Source organism: Prenolepis imparis, unplaced genomic scaffold, assembly GCF_030444845.1.
Source record: "Prenolepis imparis isolate NDT839.2.m4 unplaced genomic scaffold, iyPreImpa1.0 SCAF_4, whole genome shotgun sequence".
NCBI lineage: Eukaryota > Metazoa > Arthropoda > Insecta > Hymenoptera > Formicidae > Prenolepis > Prenolepis imparis.
In genome coordinates this window covers 6793524-6821426 of record NW_028141162.1, presented here as the reverse complement: position 1 = coordinate 6821426, position 27903 = coordinate 6793524, and the positions used below count along the sequence as shown (strand labels likewise).

At 34.4% G+C, this 27903-nt stretch overlaps 2 protein-coding genes across 2 annotated transcripts in view; one reads left to right on the top strand and one right to left on the bottom strand.

The window, feature by feature from the left end:
- The window catches only part of LOC145934985 (beta-1,4-glucuronyltransferase 1), a 94757-nt gene that overhangs the window by 24575 nt on the left and 42279 nt on the right, over positions 1-27903 (bottom strand). Inside the window, exons 5-6 of the transcript XR_014425140.1 lie at positions 21567-21627; positions 18501-18539 (exon numbers count right to left, since the gene is read on the bottom strand). The gene's annotated coding sequence lies outside the window, so the exon portion shown is untranslated. The remainder of the gene's footprint in view (positions 1-18500; positions 18540-21566; positions 21628-27903) is intronic.
- LOC145934989 (trypsin-7-like) lies at positions 70-2284 on the top strand. The gene is made up of 6 exons (XM_083035957.1): positions 70-225; positions 398-486; positions 673-814; positions 877-990; positions 1246-1395; positions 1919-2284. Exons 1-6 carry the CDS (start codon positions 124-126, stop codon positions 2063-2065), a joined length of 744 nt encoding a protein of 247 aa, XP_082892083.1. The 5' UTR covers positions 70-123; the 3' UTR covers positions 2066-2284.

Sequence of the window (27903 nt, the reverse complement as noted above, 5' to 3'; positions counted from 1 at the left end):
TATCAACGTATATCATATCTTGATATCACAGTGTCATTTGTCTTATCATCGAATAATCGTGAATCCGTGAGCTGATTTTCGTATAAACATGTTAGTAACTAAGTCGCCGTAACGACCGTAGCCATGCTGATTATATTCTACCTGACGTTAATAGTTTCCGCCTCGTGTTTAGATTCTAGAATAATCGGAGGCACATCTACAACTATCGATAAGCATCCATATCAGGTCAGTTCACGATTGAAATATTCTTTTGTAATTATTATATGGCTCAATACTCGAATAATTGTGTAAATTCGCAACAACTCAATATTGATGCTCAAATATTCTTGAAGATTTTCTAACAAATAAAATTATTTTGCATATGTTATTATTTTCTTATAAAAATCATTTTGAGTAGGTTTCTCTTCATTATAATGGTAAACTCGTATGCGGTGGTTCAATAATTAACAAACAATGGATTCTAACAGCAGCACATTGCGTTTACGGGTTCGTGTCAATTTTTCTTGTTTTTAATAGATAATAAATAATTCCTTTTATACACATGTACATACATATGTACATATAAAGAGAAAAAAAAACTAAAATTCAAATTAAATAACACAGAGAGTTTACGTAATAATTTTACATCATAAGAATTGTTATATCTATTAAACATGTTTGTTATTGTTTTAGCTTAAAATTATCACTCTTTAAAGTACGAGTAGCCAGTAGTTATCACGATAAAGAAGGTACTCTGGTTACAGATATTTCCTCAATTATTTCCCATGAATTGTTCGATGAGGATAATTATGATTACGATGTGGCTTTGATCAAAGTATGTAGTCAGTTATGGTTTAGCCATCACAATATTATATTCTTAAAATAGAACATTTTTAGTTACTCAAGCCTTTATCCTTGGGTCGAAATGCAAAAATAATTACTTTGGCGACACCATCAATTGTCATTAAAACTGGGAGCAATGCAGTTGTTTCGGGATGGGGAATGACGTCGGTAAGTCTTTTCTGATTGTTCGTAAGCCATTTCGTTTTCGGATTCACGCACTAGTTATCAACGTCAATCAATGTTCATTGACGTCAGCAGTGATATATGACGAGATTGATTATCTGTATAGAAATATTGAGGCTTGTCCGTTGATCATTTTTTCGTCGTCCAATTGATTGTCATGATAAATGTTGACATAATTTCTGATAGACATTCGATAAACATTCGATAGCCTACATTATGCAAGCGTGTTGCGAATTTTAGGCAAACGGCGAGAGTTCCAAGGTACTGCAAACCTTGAAGGTTCCGACTTTCGATCAAGAAACCTGCCGAAAGATTTACGCTCGTCATCGAATAGTGACACCCAACATGCTGTGCGCTGGTTACACTACCGATGGAAAAGACACTTGTCGGGTATGTCTCATGTTTAATCAATATTTTCATTTCATTGTCAGTTTCCGAACATTTATAATCCTTTGATTATAGATATTTTTTTCGCATCTTTTTTTCTCTTTATTACTTTTCTATATCTTACTTTATATCTTCTTCTATTACTTTCTATTACTATATATCTGTGTGCACATGAAATATATGAAACTCTTTTCTTATATCTTTCCGGAAAGCCTTCAAAAGAGATTGCTCTCTACGATAATACACACACACACACAATATAGAATATTATATTAGTATAAAAATTTTATATACATCATGTATATGTTTATATTCTGTAATTTCTCTTTTAACAATTTTGTCTATGCTTATAATTTTTTTACCAATATTGGATGGATTAATTTAACATACTTGAAAATAAAACAATCAGTATCTTCGGAACATATACGTATATATCGCATTAAAACGATTCTTTTTGTCTTCGCACTACTTTTTCGAAATTGATTCCTATACAAAAGTGAAAAAGTTTTATTTATTTATATCACAGGGAGATTCTGGTGGCCCGCTCGTGTACAATAGTGTCCAAATTGGGATCGTGTCCTGGGGCGCTCAATGTGCGAGTGCTGGATATCCTGGGGTGTACACGCGAATATCCACCATACGGAGTTGGATAACTAAGCGAGCGAACGTGTAGCAGAATTAATTTCTTCCCTCTCTGTCCCTTCCCCCCGCGGAAACAGAAGGAAGGTAACGTACCGTTGAAAAACTATTTGCTTTTGTTTAATCACATCAAAACAGGACAGCATTATGAAAAAGATACCACGTACAAATTATACAACAAAAGACGTGTTCAAAAGTTAAAAGAAAATTGTTTGCGACACTGACAAAATTCTGTAATAATAAAAGAGAAATTGAAAACAATAAAATTTTGATGAGTCTAATTATTTTTCCATCCATACGAATCGTTAGAAATAATTACGCGTAGACATTATTTCCGTGCGTTAATTAACATCAAACTTCGTAAAATTATATTGTTTGAAATTTTTGCTTTAAAACACCAGTCAATGTATGATCAGTAGATGCATATTTTTTAAATAGATATATAAATTTAAGATTTTTTCTCGATATTATTTTTTTCCAAACGTTGCGCAATGCATTTTATTTTATCATCGAACCTAAGGTATCGTATTGTACCGATTCCATAGAAAAACATCAGACACCGTGATCATCCAAGCTTTGTTAAAAATTTAAAGCATCGTATCAAATAATAGTGATCGACCTCGATTAGCTGCGAGCAATATATCAGATTATAAAATTTTCTGTAATAGATACAGATTCGCGCGTAAACGTGATGTATAACGTAACAAATTTATAATCACGTATGTACAATGATCAAGTATTTTCACGAATTGCATCCTCCACATGTAAGAGGGAAAGAGAGAGAGAGTACGTGTGTGTGTAATCAATTCCAAGGTAGCGACGTGTAATTTTGCGCAATGCAATAAATATTATCTTGCTGCCCTTTACATTTGCCTCGACGTAAACGTTCGTCACGCGGGATTATTAATTTCAGCGTCGACTCGGAACGGTGGCTCCGGGTTTCGCCACCACCGCGCGCGGTGGCATTGAATAAACGGTTTTGCAGCCCCGCACACAGGTGGCTGGCTCGTAAACGGTGGCACAAACAGTCAATGTACGCGTCCACCCTATCTACGTACCGGGTGCTGCCAGTAAAGAGCGTTACCGTTATACGTACGTGACGCCCGATGATTGTCGTTTTCGTCTCGAGCGAAGAGCGTCATGCTGCGTCAAGGAGCAGGGCGCGTTTGCTTCGCACTGTTAACAGTTTCGATCGTTAAGAATCGTGACAAATGTGGCATATTAATGTGCCATTATAACCGATGAGCGATCGATATTTCCTCGGATATCAGTTCTTGTTATCTGGCGGCGGTAATACGTCCCAGCCCTGCCTTGTTTCACGCGCGCGGATATATCCGGAATTTCTGATGACGATGAATTATACGTGCCGCGAAATGTTGCTAACCCTCGAACATCGTATCCGGAAGTATATCTGAGAAGTTTAAATTTATAATATAAATTCACGTACATTAAGATGGATTCTTTATTGCAGTTGTCGTTCGAAAAGGGAGCTGACTTTCCCCGGAAAAGAACAATCAAAGAAGAATCTCTTTATTGATTTGGCTATTCTTCATAACGTTATTCATTACTCTTCCGTAAAGTCGCTTAATTATCTTTCAATCGGTACGTTTCGAATCGTCTTGCGAATGTTTAATTAAACCTGGCAAGCGCTTCAACGTTCGTCAGGTAAGCGTTTCAACGTTCGATATATTTTGTTCTACAACGTTTCTCAGAATAAACGACGACGATAAACAAGCAGAATCCAGGTCGAATTCTTGGAAATTTAACGCGACCGGTCAACCTCGGATAACCCCCGGTAATCCGGATATCGGAATAAGAAAAACGCGTATCCGCGGGAAAGTATTGGTTCATCGAGATGAAATTTCTACGCGTATGATTCACCCTTTTAATGCTTGCTATCTATCTTGCAAAATAATTTGTCGTAAAAACCTTTTCATGAATGATCGTACATATGTAAATACTGTATTAATAACGTAGGCATTTAAATTAGAAAAGAGTATCGGACGAACTTAATTGGATTGATTAATCGAATTTTCAACTTTCTCTTTGAAGGACTTAAATATTACAAGCTATTCCGCCTCATACATTAATACTCTTCTGCACGTTGACAATAATAAATGTGACGAGAAAAGAAATCAATGAAGAAAAGAATTATATATAAGTTAATACTAATATGTAAGATGTGATTTGCCAGTCGAATTTTTAAACCAAGGTTAAGATTTTATTGACCAATACTGGCTAAGACTAATTCTTATATTATAAGACTTTATTTGGGAATAATCTCAATTCGAGATTTAATTTCCCGAATCCCTTCTAACCCCCCTATAGAATTATAGGCGAGAAAAATATAGATCCGAAAGTCGCTGAATCGGGAAATAAAGTCTTATAATATAAGAATTAGTCTTAGCCAGTGTTGGTCAATAAAATCTTAACCTTGGTATAAGTTAATACTGTCTTTATCGAGATAACTAGTATTAACGATTACATAATACTGTAATGTGTTTTAGATGTATTTTAGATGTGAAATCAATAGGTTATTTTTTTAATAATCTCTTATTTTAAACTAATACATTATCCCTTTATAGAGTTGTGTAAACATTATAGATTTCCTCATTAAAAAATATTTTTCATTTTCCGAGCAGTCTCAATTACTGTACATTTGCACTGCTATACACGTGATTAATATAATAATCACAACAACACGGTTTTTATCGTAAATTTAAAACAATTCGAAAAAAATAATAAAGCATAACGATAAAGCATGTCATACTTCAAAAATATTTATAGATGCCCGCAAACGATGCAGAAGCGTTCTAACGATCCTTTCAGACACGTAAGATCCATCCCAGTTCTTGTTTCAGAGTTAAACTCACGTACGCTAGTTAATAGTTTATATAGACAATTGTGACGAAATACTAATTCAGATATTGACCATCTAGAGAATCGTCTAGTATTGCGAAACTCGTATTGTTAAAGACGAGTTGACCAGTGTCGACGATGAGTATCAAGTAAGTACATTTCGAATAGATAACAATTGACGATGCCAAGTTCGTTAAACAAAGTAACTTTCAGATTGTGTGCGCCGCGACGAAAATCAATTTATAAGACAACAACAGCGAAAAGTGATTTAGTTAGGACAATGTAACTGCTACGGATTAGGCTTTGATTTATCTAGTTATGTCAACTATACTTCGATAGCGCAATTTTATTATGGATTCGTATATGGATTTTGTTAGGAAAAATATTTATAATGACGGGAAAAACAGTCGCTCACTACAGATAGTTGTATAAGAGAGATGCTTTTATTGCTTTTATTGATTAGTAACCGATAAGGTTATCCGTAAATAAATCTGAAGGTAATAAATTATTCATAAGTCCGATCGTTCGTGCAAATGATACTGCATTTGCTCGCAGCTATTAATAAATTATAATTCGAAACCTACACTTCTTTTCATAGAAATTAAAATAATATCTGCATTCGGCGTGACGGATTTCCGATGAATACAATGTGATATTTGATAATCTATAAAATTAGAATGTTCGTCAAATTTCTATTCGTATCCACGCGATACATGAAAATCGGCACGTTTGTGGCAGCGTTATCATTAGCGAAAATTGGATCATCACCGTGAATCACTGATATGGCAGAGGGGTACGCAGATTTTTGATTGGAATCCGTATTATGTAACAGGCACGATCGATTTTTAAAGTTAAGCTGTCCGGCAGATTCTCTCTCGTGACGTGACATTTCACGTGACGTTTAACTCTCGTTTAGCTCTTTCGCGCGATTCTTCTCGATAAAAACAAGCACGTGTCATCTGACTGAGAGAGGCGCGATCAAATGCGCAAAACAAATTATTTCCTGCGAGATTTACCATCACTGGACTCGCGATTATTTTGCATTCAAACTATCATAAAAACGCGCTGTTTTATTTTTCATCGCAGAGACACGCTTCATAGCTCAGAAAAGATCATACGTATATATATAGTGCGTATAAACAACATAAATATTTATTTTTCGAAGAAACACAATTCCTGAAACGATACGTATTTATGTTTCGCATGCGACAGTTTCCAATCAAAGCATTATCATCAAATCGTCGTTATACGATATCCTCCGTGTAATTATTGGAGACCGACGTATTACCAATCTCCAAGAGAGATGCTACTGGTTCATCGATTCCAATATCTCTATAAATTCACGCAAGTGTCCGTTTGATATTTTTTCACTCCATTGCACTTTGACTTCACATTTTCTCAAATCTCTCTCTATCGGATCTTGACTCTTATCTATGAAAAAAAGGGTCTCTATCGTTTTTGTAATATAATTGCAAAAAAAAATAGAAAAATTATTGTATACATACAGAAACCATTCTTGTCATTTTGAACACATTGATCTCTGATACCATTAAAAATCAAAGTCAAATAAAAAAATTCAAAATAAAAGCCAAAGTACTTCTCGAATGGCTAGCAGCACCCTGAAAAAGCAGTAGTCAGGAAGTAGCCGTTCAATATCACAGCATTACGTGCGCAATTGCGGAGTGGCAAAACTCCGCCGCGACGCGATACCGTATTAAAGTAATGGCGCAGAGCGTTATTACGTTATAATAGCATAGCGATTATTGCGAGTGGCACTACGACGCGAAATACCGCAAGCGAATAGCGATCCGCAGAAATTTATTCCTTGATATCCGCGTACTCAAAATAATAATTGCGTTTATCGAACTATTGTAAAGCCGTTTACGAAAAGCGCGGCAAACAAATCGATAAAAAAATAAAATTTTCCGATTTAAAAATAAAAATTGCAAAACGATGAAAGAAGTACCCGAATTAACGCTTAATTTTTATTAAACAATTTTCTCTTCCCTCTTGTGAGTCTTTTAGCGTGTATGTGTGTACATATGTGTGCTTCAAGTTTTATTGTTTTTAATTATATCTCAATTTTTTTCGAAATTTCAATTTGTAGATAGATAGCTTATGGAAGGAAAAGATGTGCGTTCAGTATCTATCTGAAACCTCTTCCGATGATTTACTGATTTATCGTTCTGCCAGGAAATAGTGGCGAGCCGATTCGTTCATTCTCTATAGTCATCGTTCACACAGTACAATCCAATCGCTCGTTCGAGCTCGCACAACATAAATGCAACTTTACATTACTTTCGTAGACGTGGATATCCATTTGACGAATTTTAGAACCCATTTCAGATTTAAATACGATATCTAAAATTAACGTTCAAATATGCATTTCAATTTTGCACCCGCAACTTCAACGTATGCGGACCGGCCAATTGAACACTGTGTGCATACGCGATCGCGCGTGAAATAAAGATTTCCGCGAGAGTAAAATAAAATCGTTCGTTTTTTATAGAATAATAACGTATTAAACCACAGCGAGTCGTTGGATAATTATGTATTACGAATTGAAAAATATATTATCAGAGGCAGATCCTCTGTGCGAATTCCTTAAATGTATCACAAATCATAATAATCGTGTCTTGTTGAAACGAAAGAGATCCGATAATATAAGAATAAAAGTAAAAGAGAATCCCCCTATTTCTCCGAAGTAATTCTTGCTTCTCGAGAGGAAGCAGAGCGTCCACGCGCAACGAAACTAGTTGTCTACTTTTACTCGATAGTCAACAATCGACAACAAGCTGTGACAATAACAAAATCAAAGAAAGAAATTCTCTTTGCTGGAAGGGGATAGGCAGTTGAAAAGTTTCTCGGTTTGTCGATGAAGCCGAGAACGTCTTCTTACGTGCGTCAATTCGGCGCCTGCAAACCAGGAAACTCCGATATAACCAGCCGCGCCGGGCACATCTCTCGGTTCTACAAAAGCGTATCGACTTTTTATTCGATGCTATTTCGCGCCTTGTGCAGGAGACTTCATCCTTTTAACGACGAAGCTCGACTCCTAAGTAGGGGAACTTAGTTCCCTGGGAACCGCGCAAACGAAGATGTGCTCGCGACCATCGTCGTTAGCGGCTTGTTATCTCACGCGTAAAGAGAAAATTAAAAGGGAAGAGAAAACAAAAAACAAACATTGAAATTTTTTTTCTTCGCACTGATTCATTAAGTTTTATTCATTTTCGGAATGTTAATAATCGGCGAGGGGTGTGGATAATTATATATTTTAAAAAGTGTAAGTAAATAATTATCTACACGAAAAAAAATATTACAAAATTAATTAAATGATTCTTCAATTTTGCACGATATATATTTACATATTTTTGACGAAAATATGTGAAAATCGAGTAAAGGCTGCTACGATCTTTATATTATTTTCTATTTTCTACTTGATAATCTACGGTATCATTAACTGCTTGTTATCTCACGCGTAAAGAGAGAAAATTAAAAAGGAAGAGAAAACAAAAAGAAGACATTGAACGTTTTCTTCGCGGTGATTCATTAAGTTTTATTAATTTCCGGAATGTTAATAATCGGCGAAGAGTGTGCGAATAGTAATACATTTAAAAAAGTATAAATAATTATCTACATGAGAAAAAAATACTGCAAAATTAATTAAATTATTCTTCAATTTTGCACGATATATATTTACATATTTTTGACGAAAATATGTGAAAATCGAATAAAGGCTGCTACGATCTTTATATTATTTTCTATTTTCTACTTGATAATCTACGGTATCATTAACAGCTTGTTATCTCACGCGTAAAGAGAGAAAATTAAAAGGGAAGAGAAAACCAAAAAAAAAGACATTGAAAGTTTTCTTCGCGGTGATTCATTAAGTTTTATTAATTTTCGGAATGTTAATAATCGGCGAAGAATGTGCGAATAGTAATACATTTAAAAAAGTATAAATAATTATCTACATGAGAAAAAAATACTGCAAAATTAATTAAATTATTCTTCAATTTTGCACGATATATATTTACATATTTTTGACGAAAACGCGAGTAAAAGCTGCTTCGATCTTTGCATCATTCTCTACTTGATAATCTACTGTAACACACAGTATCGTCCTAGGAATGCGATGCGACGCACTTATTGCGACAATTTCGCGAGATCCTCGACGATATTAGCGTCGCTACGACAAACATGATTATCCCGACGGCTGTGAAACATATACCGGACACGAAAGGCTGCAACCGCGTCCGCCGTCCTTTTCAGTACGTTAGGAACTTAATAATATAAAAGGAGCAGACACACACATACACGGAGGTAGGGTTCCGAGAGAGGGAGGTGAATGGCACACCACCGTACTGGCTAACGTCGTTTTCCGTTTCCCGGGGAAATAAAAGCGCGGCTCAACCCCTCTGTCGGGGTTAGCTGGCTGGCTAGCTGGCGCTGCTACCCGAGATTGTATCAGTATTTTCCCGGAGCGTATAGTCCGAGGGACCGAGGACTCTGTAATTATTGTTTGTCTACCGAATGTGCGCGGAATGGATTCGGAGCATTGCGCTCACCGCATTGTATTCTCCTTACCGCGGGATATAAACCGGGTTTGCGCTCGGTAAGAGAGCTCATTGTGTACCGACTTTGATTTTCTTTTTCCTTGCGAGAGTAGCCTTGTTTGTCGTGAAGCAGCATCCGACGACACCAAATACAATGAATAATTGTACGCGAAATAACGTGAAAAGACTTGCTCCTCTTCAGGCAGAGGGCAGAGGTCTTTCAAAGTCTTTGTTAAAAATTTCGTTTCTTAACATTCTAGCGACGTTGAAAGCTCTCGAAAAGATTCTCATCTTAATGTTTGGGAGAATGCTGATATTTAAATATTCAGAAATGTTTTTCGGGCGTTTGATTGAAAAAAAAAAATTCAAGACAACGCTGCCACTTGCAATGTCTCCGTTGCGAGCAATAGATCACTGTCACGAATAGTCTTAGAAGCAATTCTGCGGGTGACACATTTTGTTAGAACTCTTCGCCGATATAAAGACGGAAAACGGAGACGTAGCGAGAATTACCAAGCACAATAGCGACTGTCTACGCGACTTCTCCCTCCGTATGACCGTTTTTCTTACTTTAACTCGTTTACACACTGGTATTTCAGACCTTCGCCTTCCATCGCGCGGTAACGAAAATTTAGAAGCATTATCAAGCGGCCTCGCGCGTCGAGCTCTCGTCATCCTCCGAGAGTCTCGACGGAGACTCTCTTAAAAGAAAGAAAACGCGCGCGATGTAACAAAGTCCTAATTTGCAACTCTATCCCGTCAAGGTATTCCTCAGGTTCACGCACGAGTGGGGAATTTAACGAGTGACGAATGCTCGCATCTGTCAAGATTATAACCGTTATTCTGAAATTTCCTCTGCATTCCAGCGTAGAGTCCCCCATTTTTAAAGCTCTCCCATTGAGTAGCTTCCCCCGACGATGAACTCGAGCCCCGGAAGGATCGCTTGCGGGTCTTTCGCTTCGATCGCTTCAAAATGCCGTGTGACACGGACGAATGGTCATATGGGGTTAATTAAAAAGTACCGACAAACCGGAAAAAAATACGTATTTACCGTATAACGTCAGTAAATACTTCGTACAAATACAGCTTTTTATCAAAAATCCTATATTTAACTAATAAAATATCTTTCAGATACATATTTTTACTATTATATTGCAAAAAAAAATTACGCGTCGTATTATTGTGATCGATTAATCCTTTCGCTGCGAAATTGCAACTATAGTGTCCTAAAAGTTTTATATAAGCTGATCTTTCACTACTTGAGCAATATCTGTGTAAAATACGGGAAAGATTTTAAAATAACAGTGATATGTGTATTGTGTGACATGTCGAAAATCGCTATGTCTGAACGAGCCTTTACGCGTAACAAAAATATCTATCGTGCCGTGCAGAAAGAACGGAAAACGCTTCGCTACCAGTGTCAATATTAATGCGAGAGGGGATTCGATGCAATATGTATTCCGATACATAAATCATAAGCACGGTATTAAAACTGCGAAAGGCATATGCTATGCGCGAGCGTTTTCTCGAACGATGTAGTACATATTCGGCGAAGGAGGAGTCGTATTTCGACGCTTTATGAAAATCATGGGACCGGGTATTTTCTATCCGTTGACCTTGTGCTTAAAACACGGCCGACATCGATTTGTGATACGAGCACTAACCACGCGTATCCCTTAAAAGTTTCGTTTCTCATTTTTACACGATAGAGAGTGTTGCTGCATCACGATATCGTGACGTATATATCGATTTCGGAAACGTACGTACGTAAGAGATCAAGCATTGTAACAAAAATACATCCTCCATCACTCGGGACATTTTAAACATCGATCGATCACTGCTCGAATCATGCTGTTTGTCCGGCCAAATACATCGGATCTGTCGACTCGCAGCAGGCTCGATCGAAGTTAGAGGTGGGAGATCGCTTAGGATGTCGAAAAAACGCACGAGATACGCACAGTACGCAGTTCTGACAAAAAAAATCTACCAGTCTTATTTCTACCATATGGGGAAAAAAGGAGACCGATGTTATTCGCATATAAAATTCATTCGTGTGAAATTGCCACTTTTCGGACAAAAGCTGTAAGTGAGGGGGGAATTCTGTACATAAATATTCTATAAGTAATACACAGCTTTCTTGTCTAAAGAATGGCAGTTCTTTATTAAAGAACTATCCAAATAGAACTTTTATTCTCGAAGCCATCTCTTGTCCAAAACTATCCTTTTTATCCACCCTCTCCTCCCAAAATGTTATGTAAAATAATTAGAATGGGTTCATTTATTTGGGAAATTATATAAAAAATTCGAATTTGTTTTCGTAGAAATTTATGAAATTTTGCCTGTACCGTCAGCTAGCGAAAACAAGAGATGATTGAATCGCGTGTTTGTCGAAAAAATTCATAATCCTGAATCCTGCATTCGCCTGCAAATTGACTGGCGCGCGATCGGTGCACTACATGGCATGCATTCGCGCAAGTCCCGATCAAGCGAAGCCATCTCCATCCCAGCGACGTGCAAATAATCCCAACGGGCCTTTGCGTGTCTCTCGTCACCCCCCTACCCGGACTCCGACTCTCCTCCTCGACCCTCGAGCGAAATCTCGTTTTTCGTCGTTTCGTAACTCCTGTCGCGCGTGACGAACCCATGGGCTGATATTCCATTTCGTCCTGTCGCTCTTTTCCTGACGCTGCCTCGGAAATATGACGCCCCGCGACTCGTCCGTGCGAATATAAAGTATCGACCGCGTCGTGCGAAGTCGAGCCCCTTGATAAAAGAGTTCCATTAGCACGAGGGTATACGGGGGGACGTGTGCTTCTTGCCAACAACGATCAGCAGCAGTCAACCGCATCGGCGTCGTTTTTCAAATCGAAGAATCGTTTAAACAAAACAGGGAAGTCGCAGTGACAACGAAAGTTTGCGAGATCGACACACGGCGCGACACATTTCAAAGTTCACCGCAGTGATAAATATCTGCCGCATTGCGCAATCCGTTGTGCAAGCAGATTGTTACACAGCGAGCAACATTTACGTACGATTTTGAAGCAATATTTACGTAAGGGATCCACACGTATAAAAGAGTATCTCGCTGTAACTGTAAAAGGATGAAGGGGGTAAATCGATATTTGTAAAATACGCCTTGAAAAGACAAGCGAGATATTTTATCAAAAAAATGTTTTCCACGTGCGGAGGAGTTAATGACATTCGCAGAATGGCGAAAGATCTTTTTGTGCGAGTATTCGGAAAGTCGAAAATCATCGATTTCCCACACGCTTATCAAATGTACAGTGTGCGTCAAGCAGGGTTAAGAAGAATTCAATATTCACCCCATGGTCATAAAACATTTATGGCAAAGCCGTAGCAAATACGTGAGAAGAATGCGAAAAATATTTTATTGGCCACTTTAGGGAGCATCGAAAAAAATGAAGGATCGAGAATTATGTCACCTGTACGCGAAGAAGTTTACATCTTCTTAGAAAAATAGTAAGTTTACCAACGGGCGAAAAGTTTCCGGGGAAACAATGACGGGATAAAACGCCGTAACGTATGCACCCACGTTACATAGGGACCTCCTGGCAGCCATCCCTTCCCGCTTCTCCGACGAACATTTTCCGCCAGCTTTATTATACGCGCTGTACAATCCCCGGCATGATAAAAAAGAGAAAGAAAGAGCGAGAGGGATAGAGAAAATGCGGGGAAAATTTGATAAGAACACGCATGAATAAAACGACAAAACGCTGTTTATCTCCACCAAGAGCAAAAATTTGCGTGCATCATTAAGTTAAATTTACGTTGTACGCTAGATGAAAAATGTAAGAGAAAATCTTTAAAAATTTTATTAAAAGGTCGACCTCGAGTATTCGATATCGGTAAAAAAAAATTTAGCTACCTCGATCCTTGGGAATCAATCGCGGGACACTGTTCTATTTTGCCTGACGTAAAAGAACAGAAAGACATTTCACGTTCTAGCATCCCTACGAACGACAAACGTTTATTAACGTTTCTACCAGCTTTCTACTCCAATGCAAACACCCAAGCCAATATATTCGAACATTAATTAAACGCACGTCCCACATATGTGCGCAAATGAAATTTTTTTTATACCTCACGTACGGGACAGAACAAAAGGAAACGAGACGAATGCGTTGCACTCAATGTCTCGCGAATTTCATCAAAATAATCGAGAAATACATCATAAATTTATAGCATACATATGTACGTGTGCGTACTCCACGCAGGATATTTGTCGAAGAAAAAAAAAGGAGTTACGCGCAAGCAAACGTTTAATCGCGTTCGACATACCATATATGCATCGAATAACGACTTCGCGTTTCTCGGGCTGCGAAATTTTCTACCATCTTGTTCGTCTTTGTATGAATACGTCGTACAATTCCCGAGACGCGAGTGGTTTGCTGCCAGGATTCAGGAGCGCGGGAAATTCGATGAGAATATACATAAATAAAGCAGATGGAATTTCCTTCAAGAATGTGCCGAGCGCTATACACACACATACTTACGCACGCACATATTGGGGTGAGTTTAATATTTTATTTTAAATAAAATAAAATTTGATCGACACGCTTGTTATTACGTACGTTACGTATATATAATTTTTTTGTTCCTTCTATAGAAAAAAAAATATGCACAAACATGACCATCCTTTTTTAATTAAAAATGTTCTGAATATCGGTGGGATCTATTGTTCGATTGGAAATACACACATCCTCAAATGCAACCTATTTACTATCGTACAGAACAATAGCGTTACTCTTCTCCCTTTTCTAAATTGCGAATTCTATAAAATCAACTTTTATCAGTTGTGACATCTTTCTGTTGAATGAGCAAGGATATCTCCCAATTCCTACTAAATAAAACATGTCCAATGGATTTGATCGACGCAAAAGTACGTATTGTGAGAAACGTAAATATGTGTTGCAGAAATCGATTTGATTTAAGTAAACCGAGTCGATTGCAATAACAATGGTCAAATACGTCCGAACGAACGTTCGAAGATATCGCGTCATGATGTCTGCTGAGCATCGAGCCGTTTACTCAGGATGACAATCGTCGTAACGTGTCGAGGAAAAAAGATCGCTCGCATATACCTTGTCGCGAGAAATGTAATACTTGTCGTTATATACGTCCGTTGTTTCAGCATTGATTTACGTTTCGACAACGATAGCGCACAGACGAGCGAATATTCGGAAACGTAACGTCTGCGTATATACAATATATATTGTATATACATATATATGCGTGCGGAATTATTACGATAGATATCTTCGTCAACAATGCGTGCATTCCGCGCGCTTCGATGAATACAGCGCGAAACGCGCTTTCGAAGCGATACAGATGACTGGAATATAACACCTTCGTTAGTAATGCTACAAAAAGGACGCAGACGACAAACGGATAGCGACAATAGAATTCCTAGCGAAACGCGACACAAATGCATTTCTCTCCATTGTGTGTGTTTCCCGGTCCAGTGACCAAACCGCGCGCGCGACCTCTTGATCCCATTTGCCCTTTAAATCGATTAATTTGACGCTTTTGGAAATTTCATGCCGCGAAAACGTCGTTTTTCATCTGTCTCATTTTCCACCTGACAGCTACAAAGTTAAATTGTCTGGTAACGCAATTACATACTGAACTTACAGCTTCGCCCTGCTTATGACAAATGACGTAAGATGAGAACTTTAGAACGTGACTTCATTAAATCAGGCATTCAAATATTCATCTGCTACAGACAGAAATAAAGCTAACTGCATCCACACATATATTCGAAGATGCACACTTGTAACTGATGGAAACGTATATACTTATTGTTAGAGAAGAAACCCTACACAGCGGAAGAGAGAGAGAGAGAAGGAGAGAATTATCTGGCCGAACAATTAATCTTTCCGCTCAAAGCGGCTTGATCTCAACAGAATTTTTTAATTATCACGTACTGCCGTGGCGAAAAGGTGTAAAGTAAAAAGAAGAGAAAGAAAATATAGGACGACCGTCATCGTTGTTACGCTGGCGGCAATTTTTTAGAGTTTTATTCGCCGGTGCACCGGGCGAATAAAACTCAAAAAATATTTCCGAGAACGCGTGGCGATATACGGTGTCAAAGGGTCTCGATTTCCATCGGTGGCAGTCAAAGGTCCGATTTACACTACGACGACAACGGGTGGCAAAACGTTGTAGGATCAAGCCGGATGAAGAACGAAGTAGGGAAATGTACGCGTGGAAGGGGTGCGCGAGACTAACGTAGGGTAACTACAGAATTCCTGGTGCCTCGGCTGCCGCGCAACGGAATTCCGGCCCTTACCCGCAAGCGAGAGCCCTGCCATGCCCTACCGTGAGGACGGTAAACTTTTAATATGAAATTCCTCACGCGACGATGCTGGGGCCGAGCCGATAGCCGTGAGTGAGATTCTTGCGCGACGCAAATGGACCGGGGGAGAAGAAGGGAGGATTAACCCTCTCGTCCTCCGAACGCATGTGGAAATTACCGCGCGGAATAAACACACGACTTTAAATTGGCTCGTATACGGTTTAATTGTTTCGACGCGTACGTCCACCTTTGATGTATCAAAGCATGCCGCGCATACGTAATACGCGGATATGCATATTTTTTGGAGAGCACATCGGTGTGTTGGCGAGAGGTACACTCTCTTGCACTTTGACATATAGAGTTTACAAAATGATATTAAAATACGATATATGTATAACACTCTCCCAATTACATTAGAAAAATTTTGTTTAATTGTATAACCTTTTGTTATTATTATTTTATTTGAAAACACATGTGCAAGTTACGCATTTTACAAGATTGTCTTGGTCTTGTCGTACGAAGGAATGTGACAAAGATTTGATATAAAATTTTACCATCACGATTAAGGTTTCCTGGTCGCGAATCTCGCGCTGCAGAAACGCATCTGGCGCACGAAGGAAAATTGATTTTGCGATCAGCATCGTACGGCCGGTGTGCGACGGTAGTAAACAATTACTATGGCTACGAAAAACACTCGGGGGAAATACGGTGCGCTCGTGTCGTCGTGACGAACGGCCTTACATAAAAAAAAATAAAACGAGGGAAAGGAAGAAGGGCTACGGAAATGTGTAATACGCGGTATACCGGCGCGGAATACGTATTCGCAAACTCTCTTTTCGGCTCTCGTAAAAAAATACCTACTAATTATTTCATCATTTCCGTCAGAAATATGTATCTGGAAAAATTATTAATATTGCAAATATAATTGTAAATATAACTGTATATTTTCTATTGGTCCATTTTATAATTTCTCCTATATAATTTTTCCCCATCGTTCTTGCATTCAATTATAAATTTATGAAAGTGTGTGTATTCGAGAGAAAAAGCTTCGCAATCAGAATGGTCAACCATTTCAATAAATAACGTTCACATAAAACAGCGATAAAATGAATAAAAATTTTTAAGTAAACGATTGATTTTCTGCTACAAATAGCAAACGACGCTTTAAACGCGATATCGGACAAAAATCAACAGCCCGGAGAGATATGAAGAACCCCCGGCACCGAGCGGGCAAGGCGGATCATATACACACGGTTTAAACGCAAAGGGGCACAGGCCGTGCATTATCAATACTATACCGGTATTCCGGCCAGAGTTACGGCACAGAACCTACATATATATACAATATATATATATATAGGTATATATACATATAACCCAGTCTATTTCCGAGTACAAGGCCTCTGGGAGATGACCGCTCGGTTGGCCTCCAACCTCGTGGAACCGGATGGCCGGCCGCGAACCTGCTCTCGCATCCGCTTTCGAGCAGTCTCCTACCGATAAGCTCTCCACTGTTATCAACTTCGCTTTGCCATTTTCTATTAACTGCCAAATGAATTTAAACGAAATGCGCCATTCGATACAATGCACTTCTAGTAACGTGCGCAGGGAGAGAACGATACGTGAATCGATAAAGGTGTACGTAAAAGGTGTTCAAACTTAAAGCGCGAAAACTGATCGAAACGGCCAAGAGTCAGTTTCGTTAGAATTAATTAATTTACAATGTAATTAATTTGTTCACTTTCTTGAAATGGAATTTTAAAAAATATTAAGCACCGATCGAATACTGATTATATAATTTTAATACACACAGATTGTTTAACAAATCTATTTATTTTTTTTCAATTTTCTAATGCTTTAAGAAGATTCTATTTTATTTCATTTAATATATTATTGATTCTTATGTTTTATAGTTAAAAAACAATGCGAAGATTATTGTTTATAAATATAATTACGTCGAGAATACCAACACGTACTGACGAGTCGAATAAAAGCAATATAAAATGTCTGGATAAATAAAAAATCAAAATAGAGTAAAACGCTCTGGCGGCAACAATGTAGCCGTTGAGAGACAGCGTCCACATCAAACAATCCTGATATTGACACAGCCCTTTCCTGGTTCTTGCACTTTGACGAGCCAGGAACAGGCTGTGCCAAAGGAACGTCAGTCACTGACACGCTACCGTATAACAGGATTATCATTGTATCGTGCGCGCGAGAGCAAGCCGGTGCATCGCACCACAACCCCTGTCGCCCCGAGGTGAAGACGAAGGCGAAAACAAAGGAGGTTTCGACGCTAAACTTGGAGGAAAGCCCGGTTCTATAACCGAGACCCGTCTTAATGCGAGAGGAATAGAGAGAACATTTACTTGCGCCTAACGGACCTTATTAAAGTTTTGTGAGCGCTTTTGGAACAAATTTAAAATCCATTAATATACTAAGCAGACTTTGCAAAAATGATTATACATCATATCAAATAATAAGAAATAAATCTGAGATAATTAAATAGAAAGTCTAAAACATGCAAAATATTGAATTCGTAAAATTGCTATAAAAATCAGCATTATACAATATTCCAAATAGAAATTAATATTATATTCCTTAGAATATCTTGAGAAAAGAACAAAAATAGTTTAGTTATAATTTGAGACTGAAAGAGCTCTATCTATCTCGAAATTATTCGCGCGCACTTAAATATGTATTTTAACTGTTATTTCGAAATAAATTAAAAGACTCACCGATCGATGCGCAGCAGCGGAGTTAACTACGATGATAATCTGTAACATATAAAAATAAGATCCAAATTATAGCAACGACAAAAATAATTGATATTTAAAAAGAAATTAGAATTCATAAGATATTACTATTATTATATTCGATACGCATTTTAAATTTAACTAGAACGCGCTACGCGCGTATCATTCTTTAATTTTATATTAATAAGAATGACATTTCAAAAAAAAATAATATAAAGTTTGTTTGAACTCGATTAATATTTTTTGACAGAAATCAGCTGAAAATATTAATCGAGGATAAAGTATTATAACATATTATTTACAACATATTATTTTTAAAATTTTTTTATTATATTATTATTTGTAAATTTAATTAGCAAATTAATGCTTTATTAATATTTTTTAAATTTATATTTTAACAGAAATCAGCTGATTAAAGCGTTAATTTATTAATTAAATTTTAATAAAAAATTAAATTTTGCACAGCACTGTCGAATTAATTAAGACGCGACGAATCATTCACAGCATGATGAAAACGAATGCGCAACACTTTGCATGGCAGTCCCAAATTCTGCAAATCGAGAATAAGAGAACGAATATCCCGTTTCGTGCGAGGGTTGTAATTTGAGTCAATGAAATAATAACAATGCGAGCTTCGTGCAAGAGTTAAATTTGAAGTGGAAAAAGACAGATGGGACAAACGCGAATGAACTCCGACTCTTGTCTCAAAGCATATTCTGATCTCAGAACGACTTGAATTCGCTATAATAATTTGTTATGATACTATAACAGTAGATGAGACAAGAAAGAAAGATATTCATTTTCGATTATCTAGATAATCTAGGAAATTGAGTGTTAACTTCTCGTCGCACGCAAAAATCGTGCTAAGTTATTCTAGGGAGCTCGTCAAAATTAAATATATACATATGTGTCTTCAAGATATACAAAAAAAAGAGGCCGTAATGTCCGATAGGCTATACGTGAAGATATGTATGGCGACACTATTGATTGTGTATGGTATATGTGACAAGAGACGGAATGGAATCAAACTACGATGATTCCACCTGCCTGGGATTATCGATCCTGACAATCGATCGCACTCTAACCGCTTGTCGGAGCAGAGTGTGCTTTCCTTGAGTACTGTTCAATGAGCAACGTTCAATGAGATATCTCATTCTGTTGGCATCGAAAATGCGACCATCGGCAACAATTATAAGTACGAAAAAAGATATCGAAAAAAATATCTTTATATATATAAGTACCGTCAGTCTGTCTGTCTGTGTGACCGCGAACTACTCTTTCATTAATGGATCGATTTTCTCGAAATCGGTACTAAAGTGTTGCAAAAATATTACAAGTAAATATGTATAATAATAAGTAATAAGCAATATTAATTAATTTGGACATCATGATTAAAGGATTAAATGCAAAACAGTGATATAAAATAATGGTGTAGTAAATATAAGTAGTATAGGTCAATGAAAGAAGTGTAGATCAATAAAAGTGATATAAATTAATACAAATATTACAAGTTAATAGTTATAATAATAAATAATAACCAATATTAATTAATTTTGACATCATAAATTAAAAAGTTAAATGCAAAATGGTAACATAAAATAATGTAGTAAATGTAAGTAGTATAGGTCAATGAAAGTAGTGTAGATCGATGAAAGTAATATAAGTCAATAAAAATACTATCAATCAATAAATATAATAATAAATAATAAGCAATATTAATTAATTTGGACATTATGAATTAAAAAGTTAAATGCAAAATGGTGACATAAAATAACGTAATAAATGTAAGTAGTATAGGTCAATGAAAGTAGTGTAGATCGATGAAAGTAATTTAAGTCAATAAAAATACTATTAAGCAATAAATATAATAATAAATAATAAGCAATATTAATTAATTTGGACATTATGAATTAAAAAGTGAAATACAAAATGGTGACATAAAATAATGTAATAAATGTAAGTAGTATAGGTCAATGAAAGTAGTGTAGATCGATGAAAGTAATTTAAGTCAATAAAAATACTATTAATCAATAAATATAATAATAAATAATAAGCAATATTAATTAATTTGGACATTATGAATTAAAAAGTTAAATGCAAAATGGTGACATAAAATAATGTAGTAAATGTAAGTAGTATAGGTCAATGAAAGTAGTGTAGATCAATGGAAGTGATATAAATTAATAAAAATACTATCAATCAATACATATTATAATAAATAATAACCAATATTAATTAATTTTGACATGATCCCTTTCTAAAAAGTGCATGCAAAGTCGATTCTCGCATGTATTGTTGCCGCATTTCCACGATGTTGATTGGTTGTCTCGATTCGCGTTGTGCATTATATTCGTAGCATCGAGAGACTGTCATCGCGAGGGTTAGCAGTTTGTTCAAGATAAAATTAAATAAAATAATATAATATGTTTTAAATAATATTTTATAAAACTTTAAACTCGATTAATATTTTTGACAGTTATCAGCTGATTTCTGTCAAAAAATATTAATCGCGGATAAGACATTATAACAATATATTTACAACATATTACTATTTTAATTTTTTACCATATTATTATTTTAAAATTTAATTAGCAAATTAACGCTTTATTAATATTTTTTGTCAGAAATCAATTGATAACTATCAAAAATATTAATCGAGTTTAAAGTATACTATAACATATTATTTTATTTTATTTTATTTTGAACAAACTGTTAAACTACTAACCCTCGCGATGACAGCCTTTCGATGCTACGAATATAACGCACAATGCGAATCGAAACAGTTAATCAGCATCGGAAAAGATGCAACAATACTTGCAAGAATCGACTTAACGTGCCATTTTTAGAAAGGAATGTTATAATATTTTAAATTCGATTAATGTTTTTGACAATTATCAGAGCTGATTTTTGTCAAGAAATATTAATCGCGGATAAGATATTATAACATATTATTTAAAGATATGTTACTATTTTAATATTTTCAACATATGATATATATCCCCATTACCGCTATAGAAATTATTATAAAATAAACAATTTCTCACTCACCGATACTTTACACGGCATTCCCGACACGACGCATGAATCGCACTGTGTATCGCAATGCTACCTGTAACAAATAAAATACATACATATATTAGAATAATCTTACTATTTCGCATTATAACATACACAATATAAATATGTAAGCTAGAATTAACGATAGATATATCCACGGATCGCAACACATTCGCGCGCGCGAGAACAGATTAAGTTGGGTTATGTTGGCAAGAGATTTTGCTTCCAATTTTTCGTGAAATATGCGTTTCGAACAATTACGACTACATATTAACGTTGAAATTATGATATGCGATTGACAAATATTACAATGCAAAGGTTCGAAATTGTTTCTAACGATTATGCTTACTAATTAATCACAGCGGGACGCAGCTCCAACTGCCTGATACTCGCGGCGTTTCGGTAATGGCCGAGGCTACAAACATCGGCAACTTCACTCTAATAACGCGCGCGCGATACTATATACATGACTTAATATTAATAATTATAATTAAAACTCGAAAAAAATTCGTTCAAAAAGATATAGAAAGAAAAAATATTAATCGAGAATAAGGTATTATAACATATTATTTACTACAAATTACTATTTTATAACTTTTACCATATTATTATTTTAAAATTTAATTAGCACAAATTATAACATACACAATATAAATATAAATATATAAGCTAGAATATTTAATTAGCAAATTTTCGCTTTATTAATATTTTTTGATAAAAATCAGCTGATTAAAGCGTTAATTTGCTAATTAATTTTTAAAATAATATGTTATAAAAATTAAAATATTGTTTTAAATAATATGTTATAATACTTTAAACACGATTAATATTTTTGACAGTTATCAGCTGATTTCTGTGAAAAAATATTAATCGAGCGGCTATCATCGCAAAGGTTAACAGTTTTGACAATTGTTTAAAATAAAATTAAATAAAATTAAATAAAATTTTTGAATAAAATAGCGCGCGCTTGTGTTGTCTAGTAAATTAAAAAGTTAAATGCAAAATGGTGACATAAAATAATGTAGTAAATGTAAGTAGTATAGGTCAATGAAAGTAGTGTAGATCGATGAAAGTAATATAAGTCAATAAAAATACTATCAATCAATACATATAATAATAAATAATAAGCAATATTAATTAATTTGGACATTATGAATTAAAAAGTTAAATGCAAAATGGTGACATAAAATAATGTACTAAATGTAAGTAGTATAGGTCAATGAAAGTAGTGTAGATCAATGAAAGTAATATAAATCAATAAAAACACTATCAATCAATAAATATAATAATAAATAATAAGCAATATTAATTAATTTGAATATCATAATTAAAAGGTTAAATGAGAAACAATGACATGGAATAATGTAGTAAATGTAAGTAGTATAGGTCAATGAAAGTAGTGTAGATCAATGAAAGTAATATAAGTCAATAAAAATACTATCAATCAATAAATATAATAATAAATAATAAGCAATATTAATTAATTTGGACATTATGAATTAAAAAGTTAAATGCAAAATGGTAACATAAAATAATGTAGTAAATGTAAGTAGTATAAGTCAATGAAAGTAGTGTAGATCGATGAAAGCACTGGCGAATCCTAGGACGGGGTTTTGGGGTTAAACCCCCCCCCCCCCTTGCAAATTAAAAGGAACAGTTTTGCTGAATTTGTTTAAAAAATATAAATAAAGAAAAACAAACATTAAAGAGCTATCGACGTCAGGATCCGCTAGTGTGTATATATAAATATAAGATACACTGTAAATTATACTTATTACGCATTCAAGGAGTTAAGTGTAGATTAAGTCAGACATAGGACAAAATGATGAGATAATTTCATTGCACGAAAATAATTAGGTGAAACTTTTTATATCTATATAATATATATATATAATATATATTATATAGATACAAAGAATTTCGCCTAATTATTTTCGTACAACAAAATTATCTCATCATTTCGTCCTATGTCTGACTTAATCTACACTTAATTCCTTGAATGCGTAATGAGTATAATTTACAGTGTATCTTATACATACATATTGTATATATTATGTAGATATAAAGAATTTCACCTAATTATTTTCGTGCAACGAAATTATCTCATCATTTCGTCGTATGTCTGACTTAATCTACACTTAACTCCTTGAATGCGTAATGAGTATAATGTACAGTGTATCTTATACATACATATTGTACATATTATATATATATAAAGAATTTCGCCTAATTATTTTTGTGCATGAAATTATCTCATTATTTCATCATATGTCTGACTTAATCAAAACTTAACTCCTTGAATGCGTAATAAGTATAATTTATAGTATATCTTATACATACATATTGTATGTATTATATAAATATAAAGAATTTCGCCTAATTATTTTCATCCAACGAAATTATCTCATCATTTCGTCGTATGTCTGACTTAATCAAAACTTAACTCCTTGAATGCGTAATGAGTATAATGTACAGTGTATCTTATACATACATATTGTACATATTATATATATATAAAGAATTTTGCCTAATTATTTTCGTGCATGAAATTATCTCATCATTTCATCCTATGTCTGACTTAATCTAAACTTAACTCCTTGAATGCGTAATGAGTATAATTTACAATGTATCTTATACTTTTATATATATATATATTTTTTTATATATATATTTTATATATATTTTATATATATATTATATATATATATATATAAAAGTATAAGATACACTGTAAACTATACTCATTACGCACTCAAGGAATTAAGTGGAGATTAAGTCAGACATACGACGAAATGATGAGATAATTTCGTTGCATGAAAATAATTAGGCGAAATTCTTTATATTTATATAATATACATATATATATATATATATATATATATAAAAGTATAAGATACACTGGAAATTATACTCATCACGCATTCAAGGAGTTAAGTTTTGATTAAGTCAGACATACGACGAAATGATGAGATAATTTCGTTGCACGAAAATAATTAGGCGAGAAATTCTTTATATCTATATAATATATACAATATGTATGTATAAGATACACTGAAAATTATACTCATTACGCATTCAAGGAGTTAAGTTTAGATTAAGTCAGACATACGACGAAATAATGAGATAATTTCGTTGCACGAAAATAATTAGGCGAGAAATTCTTTATATCTATATAATATATACAATATGTATGTATAAGATACATTGTAAATTATATTCATTACGCATTCAAGGAGTTAAGTGTAGATTAAGTCAGGCATACGACGAAATGATGAGATAATTTCGTTGCATGAAAATAATTAGACGAGAAATTCTTTATATCTATATAATATATAATATATATATATATACACTGGCGAATCCTGGGGGGGGGGGGGGGTTAACCCTGCAAATTAAAAGAAACAGTTTTGCTGAATTTGTTTAAAAAATATAAATAAAGAAAAACAAACATTAAAGAGCTATCGACGTCGTTGATCCTGGAATAAAAACTAATCATAAAATCAAAAATATTAAATAAAATAATTTTGCAAACCCCCCCCTCCCCTCCATTATCGACGTTAGGATCCGCTAGTGGATGAAAGTAATATAAGTCAATAAAAATACTATCAATCAATACATATAAGAATAAATAATAAGCAATATTAATTAATTTGGACATTATGAATTACAAAGTTAAATGCAAAATGGTGACATAAAATAATGTAGTAAATGTAAGTAGTATAGGTCAATGAAAGTAGTGTAGATCAATGAAAGCGATATAAATTAATAAAAATACTATCAATCACAATACATATAATAATAAATAATAACCAATATTAATTAATTTTGACATCATAAATTAAAAAGTTAAATGCAAAATGATGATATAAAGTAATGTAGTAAATGTAAGTAGTATAGGTCAATGAAAGTAGTATAAATCGATAAAATATTACAAGTTAAATTTTATAATGATAAATAAGCAATATTAATTAATTTGGACATCATGATTAAAGGCTTAAATGCGAAACAGTGATATAAAATAATGGTGTAGTAAATGTAAGTAGTATAGATCAATGAAAGTAGTGTAGATCAATTAAAGTATTATAAGTCAATAAAAGCTCTACAAGTTAGATATTATTTATTTATAACAAAATTGTGATTGTATATAAATAAATTATTTATAACAAAATTATTACATAACTAAAGAGGCATGAGAAGGGGAATAGGTCAAGAGAGGTGAAAGCATCGATGCGCGTCGTGCAAAGACACGAAAAGATTGTTATTATTCTGTCAATGTTCGCAGCAAGATATGTCAATAAACATCTATCTCGGCAACTTTTGATAGTAATTCCATTCAGTAAAATTCCTCACGTAAAATTAATTTGCCTTACAACTATTTTCTACAATGCACATTTTTAATTTAAAATAATAAATGTTAAATGCGTTTTTACGAAAGCGTCGCTATTTCTTACATAATTAAATACTTGTCGTAATCGCGTTTCGAAAAATAATGCGATGATACACAGAATAATTAACTTTCTCGCTCCAATCTCGCCATGTCAATGACAACAACGTTATATCATGGAAAACATGGAGCACCAAATATGACATGACATATAACGAAAAGAATTTATGATGTTAAGACACTATTGTGCGTTGCGCTTTTATTTACTTTAGATTTATGTTTCTCATTATTATATTTCGCACACATATGTAGATATTTCTGCAGACTTGCATAATATTAGAGAATTTTAAATTTTCGTTTGAAGAAACTCTTTGCAAGAGAGAAATTCAAATGCAAGATTATTTTCACGTCGCCACAAAATTTACGAGCGCCTTTTACGCACGATCGTTCGTCTACAGAACCAGCTCTTTCGCAGAAATCGCAGTAATTACGTCGTGCCGAAGTATGAAAACCGCGAAATAGCCTGTTCCGTTTTAGTGGTAAAAATAAGAAGAAACGAACAAAAAGCAAAGAGAGACGCGGACACGAGATGAAAAGCGCTAGGGTGGACTGCTAGGGCTGGGCGAAAAAATGCAAGAAAGAGAGAAGAAAACGGCAAGGGTGCGTATGAGGATTATGAAAAAGAAAAAAATCATCGCGCGATTTATACCGCGTACAGATGTGAGCGCGAACGCAGAGGAGAACGTGTCGAGAATTTCTTTTCTATGTGCTACGAGGAAAAGGCGAAACAGAGAAACATAGAATACGGCCACGAGTCTTTTGATAGCGCAAATATAACGTAGAATTTCTTTGTAATCGTCGAAACGCTACAAACGTGTTGAGAAATTTGTCGGAAAATAAAATAATTTTTATTTTATTCGCACAATTGGAAAAATAATTTTACATAACAATTATGTATATATATACATAATTGTTATGTAAAATTATTTTTCCAATTGTAGGAATCCGCTATATATATATATAGCGGATTCCTAGTTGCTTATATTTTATAAAATTATTGTCAATCAGTTTTGCGATAATTTACATCGATTTAAATAGTTACGCTCTTTTCTCTTTTCTTTTAGTATGCAAGATTTTCAGTATGACCTCTAATAAACGCATCGCGACATTAACGCGCATTGTCGAGTCTCATTAAAAGGATAATCCTTCCGGCGTCGGCTGCACTTGGCGCGATTCGTACAAACATGTTTACTCACATCGCATAATTTACATTTTAATTACTCACTGCTTGGAGAAATATCGCGAGTTTCGTTATATAACGCGCAATTCAAAATGAATTTTCACTCAACGCGAATTTACGCGTAGAAATCAAATCAGCTCATACTCTTCTTGACAAGAGAATTGGCTGAAACGCTATTTGCAATTTAAATAATTTACGTCCTAATAGTAATGAGCGTAATTCTTCCATAATTCACCATTCATCAATGATTAAATATACAACACATATAGAAATCTAGTTAATTTATTCCAAATTAAAGAGATTCTATATTTTTACTAATTAATAGGTATTCAATAATCTAAATCATCAAAGAGTTGACATATTAATATATAAATATAAACTTTTTTACTTCTGCATACATATTTCAGATAGATTTTAAATTCCTAAGTTTTCTAAAAATTCCTCCAGATTTTGTCCTGAATCCTATTTTTATCTGTGATATTTCAATGATATTTCACAGATGAAAGATGATATTTCACAGATAAAAATCTGAAATATGTATGTATGTAGAAGTAAAAAAATGTATACACAAATATCACAAAATATTATCTTGAAAAAAAATGACTAATCTCATTATTAGACATATTATAAAGATTCTAAAAGATTTATAAAAGCAAAGATTCTTCCATGATTAATTTGTTCCTACTATCTATAAAAGTCTACAA

Coding starts and splice junctions, on each gene's coding strand:
- LOC145934989 (XM_083035957.1), top strand. CDS start 124: ATGCTGATTATATTCTACCTGACGTTAATAGTTTCCGCCTCGTGTTTA. Junction 226..397: donor TCGATAAGCATCCATATCAG/GTCAGTTCACGA, acceptor CATTTTGAGTAG/GTTTCTCTTCATTATAATGG. Junction 487..672: donor GCAGCACATTGCGTTTACGG/GTTCGTGTCAAT, acceptor TTATTGTTTTAG/CTTAAAATTATCACTCTTTA.